We start from the raw sequence: 14863 nt of genomic DNA on the forward strand, positions 1-14863 counted from the left end.
TCATCAACCCTTCGTTCGATCGTTCCATCATCTTTGACAAGCTGCACCAACCGTAAGGCAAATGATAGCGGAGTAGGATTACATGCTGATGCTAACTTTAGACGAGTTTACATTCGTATTCGCTTCGATTCGTGAGTTATTATTCTTCCGGTGACAAGTAAAGCGGGCAAGATAGAGAGTAATTTCGAATATAACCCAAACTATGGCGATTATTTGTGAGAAAAAGATACCTCGATCGAAAGTCGAGGACAGAAGAGACACTCAAACGGTAGATAAAAAGAACATTTCGTACTCACTACCAGTCGAAATCAGTTCGTTATTTGTTCAACGCGATACTTTTAACGTCTTACGAAAGGAACGCACGCACTTCCTTATAACTATTCGCTTTCACACACGGGCGCTACCTACAGCTTCTTAAATCGTTTCACCTATGTAACAGGAAATAAACGGGACAACAGTTTCTCGTATCGATCTTGTTGTGCGATATTTTCACGACGAATTCTCAGAATCCTTGAAAGTTCTAGCATAATCGCAATCTCTTACATAATAGTTACGTAACAACACTCGTGTAAGACTTAAAGAATTTCGTAATTACATACCGTCGTAATTTCGAGACTGTCTGCATCTTCTCACGAACAACAGACTGCATAGCAGTATGTATCTGAATCTCTATCTTCTGTCAGAGAACATCTTTTTCTTTCTACATCGTATTGCACTGCGTTCAGAAATATCTTCCAAATGAAAATGTCGAAGATTTTTCTGGCATACGTATCTGCCATGATCTTCGAGGACAAATCGCGATTCGAGAACATTTTACACGCATTTGCAATTTGCGATAGGAGCTTGAAATCGAAGCGCAACGGGACGTAGAATTCGATCTAAATTTATTGTTTCAATGATAATACCACTTGCATGATAATAACACTTGCTTTTTTCTGGCATTACCTTCAATAACGCAACTTGATGTATCTTAATAAATGAAATCATATCCAAGAATTTTACTATTTCCTCCGATATCTTGCTCCTTTTTCAAATATGGACTCTACATAGCCCAAAAATTGTCAGGAGAATTCTGTGATAGTTAACCCCGGTGTAAGTAATTTTGAATTTCTTCGAGAACATTTAGAATCGAGCATCGTCTGTTCTTGTACCCAACATATGTTACTCTACTACAACTCATATGTTATTCGCGTCCCGTAGCATTCGACAGAATTTTCGCGACGGTCGTTTGCGTGGTCGACGACGTTTCTGAAATTGAAACCGTGTAAAAATTCAGCACCCGAATAGAAAGACTCGTGGAATTTCCAAGAGAGGAAATCGGAAGGGCGCGATTCGGTTTGGCGAGAAGACGAAAAAGGCGGGGCAAACGCGTGGTACGCGCGAAATTCACTACGGGGGTCGAGCATATTCTCCGTGAAGCTGATTTTCTCGTCTTGCGGTGTAAATCTCGAGCGCATATGCAATGTATGCGTAGGTATGCGCAACTCGATCGTACGTACGGTCTACGGTGTACAGTGTACAGTGTATAGTGTATAGTATGCAGACACAAACGCGAAAATCGAGGCGGTGAAAAGGCCTCTCATGCGACCGATATATGTACATATTTCCTTTTCTCTTGGCCGCGACTGTAGCCACGACTGCAGCCACGACTGCAGCCTCCACCAAACACGAATGCATCGTATACTCCGACAACCAGACCGGACCAAATTCAAATCGTTGAAAGTATACTTTGTGGTTCTACGACGAATAGCAACGATCCTGTTACGGTGAACTTGAATCGGACCCTTTGAAACTCTTAGCCAGACCAACGACTCGGTATCGGTTTGATAAAAATAACGTATCGAACAGGCTTTCGGTCATAAGGATCATGCATATCCAGTCATTGACTTTCCGCTAGGTACAAAATTACACAGCCGTATCATGTTTGTTTCAATTTTTATTCGTTCTATTCGTATCATTCATTTTACAAATAATACCACTCTGAAGTTTATTATACCGCATGCATTTATTCAAGATCACGATAGCAAATTTTCAATCAACCATCTTCTCTATGAAAAAACCTGCTTTAATCCTTAACGTAAACGTAAACGTAATCGTTTAACATGCGTTTATCTTGCCTGTCACCCCAAAGGCAATCATCGTCACAGTTGTCTCATCAGTCTCGTCGTCGAAACATTTATATCTTAAAAAGGAAGTAAATATCTTCGAAACGAACTTACACACTCGCGTATAGCACCGAAGAAACAGAAAAAATGAAAGAGAGATCGAGGGTGGAAAAGAAAAAGAAAGAAAGCAAGGGTGGGTGAAAGTGAGAGGGAAAGAAAGAACCATTCATCTGAAAGGTCGCGACGACTCCCATTCATGCAAAGCGCGTCGGCCTCGCATCGCGAGGAAGAATAATCGTTGTACGTTGTACGTTGTACGAGCGTCGCGTCGGCGTAAGACCACGGAGACCGGGCAAAGAATAACATTCGTGCGGTCCCGAAACGTGTCAGGAAAACAGAAGTACTTACAAGTGAAAACAATCTGTCATACGACTACCATTTTGATTTTGTCAAAAGTTATCTTTTATTTCTGCATACTTTTCGAATTATTTGTATCAACTTCGTTCGGTTAAACTTTTCAGCTGGCCAATTTACAAGCAACGTTGTTTCATCCAGTTATTAAACTTTGCTAACTGCTTGTTACAAATTTTATACTCTGAATCGTGTTACGTATTACGATACGCGTTCGAATTACTCACAACGATAATATAATATATTAAAAACGTCTTTTACGCATGCGTGTATGTACGTACCTACTCATTATCACACAATTGAGTCCTTTCCACAATTGAGTGCCTAGTCTAAGAACTAATGGGACGTAATGATTTATACGTACATAAAAATAATGAAATAATAAACAATATTCGCGACATCTACCAATGCCATAAAACTCAAACTCGAACAATCAAGGCAAATGGAATTTCATTAGCTTGCCTCAAAAGTTTCTCTCGTTTTATAAGGAAATAATAGACGCACAACATTTTTTGTTCTATATTATTTTATTGAATTATGTATGATCCATTTTGTTCTATCGGAACAAACGGAACGGAAGAAACTTTTGGAACGATCATTAATATATGCATAAACCTAATACCTATCTTCGTATCCGTTTCTCACAAGTGAACCGTCGTAACTACTTTCAACGCTCAAAAAAAAAAAAGAAAAAAGGGAAACAAGGGTTTGGCGATGAGACGCAATGATGAATCTGCGTAACGGTGAGAACGAGAACGAAATTCAAGAGGTGCTCGTAATTAAGTGGTCGGTCAAGGTGAAGCGTAGCAAAGGAAATTCGAGACAATTTTCTCGCAGGAATTGAAAAAGTAGAATACTCGAGTATAGGAATGCTGCGATGGCGAAGAAATACTCGGCTGGTTTTTACAAGGAATCAACGCGCGCCGGGTGCGTTCAAGTTTTCGAAAATCTCCATCAGAGAGGGGTAAACGTGCATGCTTTTTATGGAAACGACAACAACCTCGCCAGACGATGCCAACTACCGACGAAACTCACGAAACCCTCGAATCGCGGCAAGAAGTGTCCAATTTAAAATGTAAATTGCACCGGATATTTGGCATATCGCGGTGCGCGCTGCGAAATGGCTGCGAAATTAAAATGTAATTTAATTCGAACTCCCTTCCTTCGTTTCGTCACCCTGTTTTCTTCCTTGCCTCTCTTTCCTCCCGTTCCACTGTTTTTTTTTTTTTTTTTCCTTCTCTCGTCTCTGTCACGTATACACGTACTCTGTAGCTGAACGAAAGCCGTTTACGTTTACCTACACAGCGTACCACCTTCTTTATCGATTCCCCGTCTCTCGAACGGTATTTCGTCTCTTCTTTACAAGTGCATTTCACAACGAGTACATATTACCCGTTCCACTACCACAAAACTACCTCGTTGTGTCCGCAGCGAAGAACTATGATTTCTGATTTCTCTATTCGTCACGCGACACAGAAACGATGCAACTTTTACCAAAGCTTATTATTAGAAAGCTTATCATTCTTGCCACTATTATCGTTAACCCCTGTCAGTCTTTACGTACAAACGCCAAATTTTGCTACTTTAAGCATACTTAACGTCTATTATTTGCAACAAATCACGTATGCAGATATAATCTAATCGAATCTCAAAATATCTTTATATTTACCTATATAAATATTTTGAAAAATCCGTATCCTTTACGAAAGATATATATCTACATTTAAAAGACCAACTACATACGTACGTAGATATACCTATTTCTATAAATATAAATACGTTTCCGAAATTTCACTTTATTCCATTATTATTACCCATTATAGAAATAGTTTCTCAATCAGTACGTACAATCATAATAACGTCAGTTACAAGTTTTTCGATTATTCAATATGCAGAAGGATGCGATGAATTTTCGACAAAATTATATACCTATCGACTTGGAAAATTAAAATTCTATCAAGAAACTTAACGTTCTGGACATATACTTCTGCATTGCGTGTGTTCTGCTACGAATATGGAGATAGATTAAATATTCGTAAATAGTTGTTAACAAAAAATTGACCGACGCGATACGACGAAAAAGACGACGCGAACCAAGTTGTATTCCTACGGATGCCATAGGCAAGCACTCATAACCATCACCATAGCAACCGTTTAATTGGAAAAGGATCCCCGTAATAAAATCGTCGAGTGTTTCTGTCATTCACGTAATTGTTCACAGAAGGGCGCGACGAATTTCAGGCTAAGCCTCTTCATCGTTTTCTTCTTTGACTGAAATTTCTGTTGGCAGGCAAGTACATTTCTAGCTGAAACTGGTCGCAATCTGTTCCGTTTCTTTTAAGTAATTCCATTCTTTTTCAATTGTCGAAGTTTTCGATTATCTAGGAATCGATGTACGTTAAAACAAGATCGAATAGGTAATTGCACTCAAAAAAAGAATGTACCGATTTACACTCTGCAAGCACATATATACATACGCTTAATAAAAAACATACACAGAAACATACATGAATACTTATACGGAACATACCCTATTTAAGTATGCTCGTGTCGTTTGATACCTTTTTCAATCTCTATCACCATTTCAGTATACGTCCAATTGTACGAAACACTCTGTATTCGCTACAAAAACGTTCCTATTTTCCCTATAAATTACTAGTTACTACCTATCATTTACAATTTAATTATCTTACATTGTATTATATCTTTTTACGTTGCAACATTTTGCATATAGTATACCGTTTGCTACAAAATCTTGACAAATTCTCTATCGAATTGTTACACGTTAATGATTAACATCGGAATACGATAGTCCACTAACTACAACGAAAATATCCTGTGAGCGCAAAACGTTTTTAAAAGTATTACACGAGAGAACTATTAACTAAAACAATTGGATATACTTAGCTATGTTACGAGTAAACGAAAAACGACACAGAGAGAAGAGCAGGAAAAAAGGCAAAGGAAAGCAAAAACAAAGAAAGGTATAAAAGAGAAAGAAAGGAAAAGGAAAGAATGGAAGAATAAAAAAAGAAGGAAAGCACGGAGCAAGAATTACGGTACATATGCATATATATATACAGACACGCGTATAACTACGCGTCGTATGAACATAAACGAACCCTTGAGAACATAATTCATTGCCGTAAATAGCAGTTACAGTTTACAGCGTTCCGTGTCACATTAACGGCAACACACCTAGGCCCCCCGAGATCTGTCTTTTTCCACCTTTATCCAACCGAAACCTTAAAAATCAATTTACAGGAAGATAGCAGAAGCGAGCATTGACATGAAATAAATCGAACGAAGAAAAGTGAAACCATGTTCCAAGTTAAACACTCCTATTAACCGAGGTCGTATTCGAAACGCGGAATTCCCTGTAGAAAATGCGAACGAAATCGTCACGCGAACTGAATAATTCACGACTGGTAAAAGATCGATTCCGAATCAAACGTTAAATGTACTAAGTCTATGAATGCTTAAACCAATCAATGTCAGATTATCTAGAATCTACGTATTCGAACAGTGTCCAGATTTTAGCTGTCTGGTACAATCGAGCCAATACTACCTATTAGTGAAAAATCTTACAAGTCGCCATAAACATAGTTACGAGTCACCGTTATATCTACTAATCAATTTTCTTGCATAGATATAACGGTAAATTTAGCAATAAACTTTCACGAGTAAATATTACAAATTGGTGGATGAAAATTCATAAATCATTGAGTGATCAATTTGGAAGAAAAAGTTCGTTTTCCAAGACTCTGTAAAAATTGTACGATATAAAGTTTGACAATTTATAAAATTGCGATCATTATGCAATGAACGCTTGCAAAGCGTATTACTAATAATATCGATCATCTAACTTGAAATTTTTAATCTGTCAATCTCTACTATATGCGTAATAGTGTTAGTATCGATAAGATCGATTTATGTGAGAAGACCTTGTTAGTAGAAATGAAACAAAGCAGCAACGTAAAGAACGATTATCGTAAAGTTGGTACAGTTTCACGATAATAAGAAACCATTAATTTAAAAAATTAGAGAATCGCTAAATTAACAGGCCTGCCTGAACAGCGAATACCGAACAGAAAAGGACCTGGAAATCTCATATTTCCACGAGACACATACAAACGTACAAACGTACATACGTACATCGTAAAACACATACTGCCGCTTGTAGTACTCAAACTGTAAACTCTAGCATATGTTACTTAAGCGCTTAAACGGTGTTAGCTTATGTTGCAAGAACAAAAAGGCGTGCAGCTAGGAAACATTGAAAAGAACTGGAATTACTTTATATTGCGTGTACATTTGCCAGAAAGGGCACAGACGCTGCACGTACAGGAGTAAAATTTACGGTCCTTATCCGTTTCCCGTCTCTTTTCTTTTTCTTTTTCTTTTTTTTTGCACCGATTCGTGTATACTATATTACCAAAGCGCTGCTTGCCATAAGCATGACATTTATGAGTTCTGTCCTCAGCGTACCTCATACCTCATAATATATTGTTCATATTTTATACATTTGTACATACTTATATACATGTAGGCATACCTATATATATATAGTACATACCTATACAGAGTTTCAGAAGTACAGAAGTTTCAAAAAATGAAATAGCTGAAATACCTGTCAAATTTTTTCATATCTTTTTAATTAAGAACGACATGCAACAATTTTCCAAAATTATCGTTTTTCGCGACATGAAATCCTGTACGATAAAAATTTTACTTCATTTCCTTTACGAGTGTCCAATATCTATAGGCGTATCTATGTGTAATCACAGAATTTGTTATAACAAATGTACTTGACCGAATAACGATAATTAGTTTTAGCACGAACCAAACGGTTTCATTGGTTCTTAAGAGTGTTTCAATTATTGCAATTACAAAGTACGACTAGGGATTCCGTTTCATTCTCATTTATACATTTTCACTGGAATCGACAAACGGGAAATTTCATTTGGAGATTTTTCACTGAGAATTGCCAATTACATGGTATTACGTACTTACTAACATAAATTGGTCAGATCGAATCAATCATCTGCCATGTAATAATTGGTATTAACAAATCAAATCTATTTTCATCAAGCCATTAGAAACTATGAATCTGTCTATTTTATTAGTAAGCAGATACATATCTACTACGAGGCAACATATGAATAACGTTAATGTTTTTAATATTTTTAATATTTCTCTACGAAATGCATATAAAATTGATAAAAAAGAAGGCAAAGAAACGAATAAGAGCACTTTTCATTTTTTTACCGAATAGATATTCAAACTATAAAAAGTAAGAACTTAATGTTCTACGCTTTATCCAATAAAGAAGTGGTAAAATAATTTTTTGAAATGTGGATTACTTGAAAAATCTTGAATAATTTTCAAAATAATAATATATCTTGTGAAAGTAATGACCGATTAATCTGTCACTTGGAATCGAAAAGTTTCGAAAGTCGTCGTTCCCGTTTGGCAACACTTGCACATCTATCGATTGTATGTATTAACACTTTTTCGAAATAGAAAGTGACACGAATAAGATGAAAAGGTATTTTTAGAATTGAAAAACCGTGACTCTAAACGTATTTTTTCAAAAGTTGCATAAAATTTCAAGACATTTCATTGTACATATTTCCAAGGAAAAGTTCACTGGTTTACAAACAGCTACATAGTTGATACATTTATCGACATGTAATTGTAAAAAAAAAATGCTACAACACTAATGTCGCGATATTCCGTAGCCGGCGTGGATCGCGGTTGTCGCGCGAAGAGGGCGTCCTTTATCGATTCGAAACGATTTTAGAGGGTGGTTTGCCCCTGACGTTTTTGATTTGAGCATACATCCTCGATCCGAGTCTCGAGGCAACGCTTCGCCGCTTCGAATTAAGGGGTGAACCGAAAGGAGTGCCCCCACGCCCTACCCCTAGGGTCGACTCACGGACAAAACAGAGAAAGGGAGTAAGAGATGGAATCACGAGGAGTGAAACGGAATACGGAAAATCGAGATACGAGTACGAGAATCGAGAATGGAAGATGCGGAACGAAGGATAGAGGAACCAGTCACCGAAACGAAACGAGAAACGAACTCTTCGTCGTGTTCATTTTCTATCGTTTTAAGCGGTGCGTGACCAAATAATCATCCCTAGTAGTCAATATATACAAATAAAATTTTCTACCGTTCGATATACGTACGTGTATATATACGTACCTATATAAAGTATTAAAGGTAGAAAACTTTTAATTTTGCACGCATACACACGATAATAAATACGAAGCGTAAAAAAGATTTCTACTTTCGCAATCAACCGTGTATCAGCTGCTGTAACAGTTGAAAATCTGAGATCAGCGATAATTACTCATCTCAGTATGCTTGAAAAGCCTAAGAAAGATTATACCTATACACTTACTCGTACATCAACGAAGAATAAACAGATAAATGATGCAAATTGCTTCGACCTTTCAGAAATATGGATACGTTTTATTTCTAAAGACACAGATGTCTTTTCGATGCTTTGTCGTGTCTCTTCTCTCATCTTAAATAGAAATCGGATCTCTTATAGGTCATAGGTATGTACGCGACTTTGCGACGTCGGAATTTGTTCGCTAGAAAAATATTTTGAATGAAATATAACCGAGATTAAAAGTATTCGTAATCCCATAGGTAAAGATGAAAATGTTCATTTTGTCGGAACATGGACACCCTTTACATTTGAAATTACGTCCTTTCGATTGTGGATTATGGGTAATACGAGACGACTTACAGCCAGAGCTTCGAGAGAATGCGCAACTCGTCAAAATATCTATACGTTACTCGCAATCAGAAATATTTATAAGAAATGTACACCGTAAATACCGTAACAAGATATAGGATACTACGTATACCACGGAGTACAACACCCGGACGAAACGAGATATCGTAACCATGCATACGCGCTATATAAATAAAATAAATTGAAAATTAGTTAAACGACACAACTCGATCGTAAATCGTGAAAAATCGCTATGAATGAACATCGGAAGCACCTTACGTGCGTGTAAATCTAAACTATTTGGAACTATTTCGAGGAAAGCTGCGGTAATCGTTAAGCATGGCTCGTACACGGGCACGGGAATACCAAGTGTTAAGCACACACGTGTTACGTGGAAACGGCGGAGGATCGACGGAAAAGGTACCGGCACGGCGCAGCGCGTCGCACGTTGGAACCGTTCTAGAAAACACTCAGTTCCAAGTAATCGAAGAAGCTTGAAATTCAATTCGATTCGAATCGAGAGACTCGAATTAGAAATTGGAGATAGTCGAGAGAAGCTCGTAACAAACAGAGAGACTAACCTTTGCATTCGTTGGCATCTCTGGCAGTGGCTCGTGCCCATGGTCGATCGAAGTGGAACGGGCGACACCTCTCGCAGTCTCTGCCGGCGGTGTTATGCCTACACTCGCAGGCGACCTCGCCGTCCTTGCCTTGGATGCACCTTGCCGCGTGGCCGTTGCACTTACACCTGCCGCCGACGGCGAAATCCGAGACCGCGTAATGATGAGCCAGCGTGCTGGTCCCATGATTACTGGCGAGGGTGCTGCTCGTACTGGTCGAGACGGTGACCGCCGCCGCCGCCGCCGCCGCTGCAAACTCGCTCTCATCGTCGTCAACCGCGTCGTTCGATTGCATCTCTTGCGGCGCGATAACCTGATGTACCGAGGGCAAAGCGGTCGCCAATGAATCGAGCAAACCTGCACGAGCGGGGCTCTTCTGTTGATTCTTCAACCTCTCCTCTCTCTCCCTCTCGCGTTTCGCCAACTCCTCGAGGCCCAGGCCATGATCGCGGTCGTGATCGTCGCCAGTTCCACCTAGTTGCAAGACTTGTTCCTGCGACGGCTGCTGGGGCATGTGAAGCCGATTGAAGACGACACGAACATCGGTCGCGGTAACCCAATCCTGAAGAACCGGCGAGTTATCAAAGTCGGAAGCCGACGGGCGGCCCTCCAGGGTGCTGAACGCGATCCTGCCGACGGGCGCGAGGCCGTTACCACCGGTATATCGATGACTGTCGGTGCATCTGGCCTCTTGCTCGTTCGCCTTTGTGATGGTGGCGCGATTCGGTCTGCCGTATACTCGCCGACACTGAGACGAATAGAACTGGAACGGTTGCCACGTCTTCCCGTAGTCCATCGATTTGTAAATCGCGATCGAGTCCGGCTTGGCCGCTTTTGGACAGAATTGCAGGCTGACGTAGGTCAGTTCGTATTTCTTTCCTAGAGAGAGGGTCAAGGTCACATTGTCTGGCGGTGCGGAGAAACTCTGGGAGGTGACGAGAGGCTCGCTTCGCCAGCAGGTCACGTTGTTGGGGTTGCTCACATCCGTGAGGTAGCTCGCAGGAAATCGACGTCGCGGCGTGCTGTCGTCGCAGATGTGGCACTGACCTATACCCGTGCTACCACCCGGCTGTTCGATCACGTCGCAGTACCTCGTGGGCCCGCCGCTTCCACAGGTCGACGAAGCCTCCACCGCCGCTCCAAATGCCGCGTTCACAAAATTCGGGATGCATCGACGCGGTCTGTCCTCGTCGTAGCACGGGTCCGACGGATGTTGTTGGCTCGGGAATGTCTTCGCGTAGATCTCGCTACCCGCCAATGCGTTCCCGCAATCGAACAGAATCACTCCGCAGACGATTCCCAACAATCGTGCCTTTGCTCCACTCTTCATCTTCGTCGAGTTTGTTCGCGCGCGATACAACTTTTCTCTTTCTCTCTTTCTCTCTCTCTCTCTCTCTCTTACTCTCTCTTACACGCCTCCTTCCCTTCTCTTCCCTTCCCTTCCCCGCCCCTCACCCTCCCCCACAGCCCCTTGCTGTGTCACCTACGCACAAACCGTCCTTGTCTCGTTCGGCGATTATTTCCTCGCTCTGTTCTTCTCTCGGGTAAAACGACACCGTTCGAGTTTTCGATCCTACCGAGTTTCGAATCGTCGGATCCTACGCTTCTCTCCTGCTCGTCATATCGACCGATCGATTAAACTTTCACGATCAGAGTGTCGATGCCCACCACGAAGCCGCTCGCTTCGATTTTTCTTCCTGTTCGCATTATACCGGAGGGCTGGCGAAAACAAAAGCGGTCCCGCTTGCGAACCACACGCGTTCCCTCCTTCAAGACTAGACTAAAAGATCTTCGATTCGAATTTCGTCGCGATAGCGATCGCGATTTCGGAACGAATTTTTCCAATGTTCGTTCAACAAGGACGATTCGACACAGGCTAACCAGCTTCGATATATTTCATCGAGCGTCTCTCGCAATCAGGTGTATTCGATTTTCAAGCGGAACGCGCGTGTCAATTTCATTCCTAAGCGAGCCGTGCAATTGTAACGAGTCGGGGGCGCGTGCGCGTGTACACGCGACGGCTGCGTTTCAACATGAAACGAATCGTATCTCGGAAAGACGGAACACGAAACACGGTGCACGACGCGCGGCTCGCCACAGATCCGAATCAGCGCGATGCGATGCGATGCGATGCGATGCGATGCGATGCGACGCGAAGAAAAACGAAAAACCGACGATCAACGATCCTTCACCGACGGCGGCTTGCCGCTAACTGAATCACCGTCCTTGCACGGTGTGCATCCGAACTGTTCCGATTCCCAGTCCCTCTCTGACTCGCGCTTCTCCCCACCTTCGCTCTTCTCTCGCTCACAGCTCACGGCTCTCCGAGCCTCAGTCTCCCTCTCTTTTCCCTTTGACCGTCGGCTCGCATCCTCTCATCCAAGACCAATTCCTCTTCGGCCAATCCGGCAACGCCACTACTCGCAACCACCCCACTATTCTACTACGCGTTCCGCCACACTGGAACGAGCTTCGAGGATCCAGCAGCCACGCCGCGCCGCGCCGCGCTACCGGAAACCAACCGACCACTGGACCAGCGAACGATATTCTCTTCGCTCCTCTTTTCGTCCCTTCACCTCCTCCTATCGTTCCTCGCCGCCTCGACTCCTTGCGTTTACTTCAAGGAACGTCGGTCCGATGAAATTTTTGGAGGGCTGCAACAACTTTCAACCAGGATCATCGTTAACCTTGATCGAGCCTCCATTTTGCTCGATTTTCGCTTAGACCGCGCCTTACCTGCGAATCCATCTACTCTTTATGTATCTTCATCGTTAACCCTCCGTCGCAAGATTTTTTCTTCTTCGAGAAGACAATTCGATTAATTAAGATTATATGCGATCGTAATTTTGATTCGCCATAAAGAAATTAGGAACTGATAGTTGCTAACACAACACATTAATGTTTAATCTATTAGTTTGACATCGTCGATAAGACTAATTCATTAACGATCGTGTAATTGAAGATATTATCGAGGTACTAGCACTGCTAACCTGTTAATTAGTTAGCGTTAGATCACTAACAAGTTCGCCAATTTTCAGCTGAAAACGAACAGTATCATACAGAATAAGGTAATATTACCTTGGCCTTCCTGTAATTTAATTTCTCTATAATTTTCTCCCTTAACTACAAAAGAATGAGATAACTCGTGTTACCTAGAAAATTGACCATAGGTATATGTAACTCGTTTACCGAAATAGCAATTTATCGCTTTGCAACAAATAAGATGTGAAGACACGACAAGTGCAAATATAGTTTTCAAAGGAATGATCGGTTGTCCTTTAAAAGAGATATGCCTACCGAAAAGACAAGCATCGTGACGAAGTGGAGAATAAAATTATAGTTTAAAATAGGTTGAGGTCGAGAAAAGCATTTCTTAGCGTACGGTTTGTTTCATAATGGTCGTGCCAGAAAGGAGACGAAGGTTTCTTTTCCTTTCCATCGATTCGATAGGAAGACAGGTCCTGATGCTTGCATGGATTATGGAGCGGGTTCTCCGAGGGTCTATTGGCCGAATTGGCGAGTGAAAAAAAAGCAGAACGGGAATGCAGCAGATACGGCGCGACGTTGAAAAGCAACAAAGACAAGATAAAAAGAGAGAACGGCCGAAACTTCCGTAGATCGTCACGCGATGCCTACCTCGAAGAAAGTCTCTCGTTGGTTTCTACGATCACCGCCAATTAAACACAGCTTCAAATTTTTTCAAACGAACAAAATCGGTAGTTCCTACAAAATCTCCGATCAACCGATACTCAGCATATGTCACCTTGCTTAAAATATTTTCATTTTCCTACGCTTCTTGCCCTCGTTCTTCTCGAATACAATTTATATCGTTAAATCGATTACCCTATACTGCGGTTGCTATTATTCTCCTTAAAAATTTGTTAATTACCTTACGGTTGCGTATATCTATATGTTATTTACTAACGTGATTGAATATAAGTAACTTGTACGATATTTTGTTACTAGGATTTTCATATAAATTTTGTAAGAGAATTCATTTGGTAACGCTGAACAATATGAATACGAACAACAACAACAACAACAACATAATACATGTTTTACCAACTTATTTTTTGGAATTTTTATTATTTCAAAATGGAATATTTTACTTTCCAAGTGCTTTTAATTTTTCTTGCAATTTCTACAAACTTTATTATACGTATACCTACCATCTATAACCATGTACACATAGGTATACATATGTATATAAGATTTACAATTACTTTTTGTATTATTTGTTTGTTTGTTTCTTATCCTTGTTGCTATTTTTCTTTTTCCAAAATTTTAAAACGTAGAAATTAGACGATAGTGTATCCGATGGTGTTACTCTGTCGAGATATTAAGTATAAAATATACATGTTAGAAATAGGAGTACTTTCAAGAAAATATTAGAAAAAATGTACTTACATATTTATTACGTTATTTTCATTTCTCGAGTGTTTTGCCTCTTAACGTACATTTATTTACGTACATTTTAAGGTTAATCTATTTATGGAAGCGATAGAAAAAGGATAATAACGTATTCGAAAGGTGGTCTCGAACGTCATTTCAAATATCGTTTAGAGTTTTAGATGTATCTGGTCGAGATATTTAATATTTGCCTGTAAACCTTTGCAAAATGGTAGAAAAGAGCTACTTCTCGACGAGTAAAATTCTTTGCAAAAGGTGCCAGAAGCATTATCGCGATATTCCAACTCATCCCTCGACTCGACGATTCAATTCATTCAATGGCAGTCTTCTTCTCTATAGATTCTACACTATAGCAACCTGCGTTCATTTTAAGAAACCGATTTCATTTTGAAATAGTTCTGTGTATTAGGTCGTCCGAAAAGTTCCTTTCGTTTTATAAGGAAATAATGGATGCACGACATTTTCCGTTTTATATTATTTTATCGAATTACGTACGATGCATTTTGTTCTATCAAAATAAAGATCACAAGGTTCGACAGATTAGGTTTCATGTTTGTATAAAGAGGCA

At 40.5% G+C, this 14863-nt stretch overlaps 1 protein-coding gene across 1 annotated transcript in view; it reads right to left on the reverse strand.

The window, feature by feature from the left end:
* The window catches only part of LOC100648728 (netrin-B), a 113064-nt gene extending 100749 nt beyond the window's left edge, over nucleotides 1-12315 (reverse strand). The window contains exon 1 of the mRNA XM_012318362.3: nucleotides 9847-12315. Within this exon, the coding sequence (XP_012173752.1) occupies nucleotides 9847-11215 (1369 nt within the window). The 5' untranslated portion in view covers nucleotides 11216-12315. The remainder of the gene's footprint in view (nucleotides 1-9846) is intronic.
* Between the last annotated feature and the right edge of the window lie 2548 nt (nucleotides 12316-14863).

This window comes from Bombus terrestris, chromosome 2 (genome assembly GCF_910591885.1).
Source record: "Bombus terrestris chromosome 2, iyBomTerr1.2, whole genome shotgun sequence".
Classification (NCBI taxonomy): Eukaryota; Metazoa; Arthropoda; class Insecta; order Hymenoptera; family Apidae; genus Bombus; species Bombus terrestris.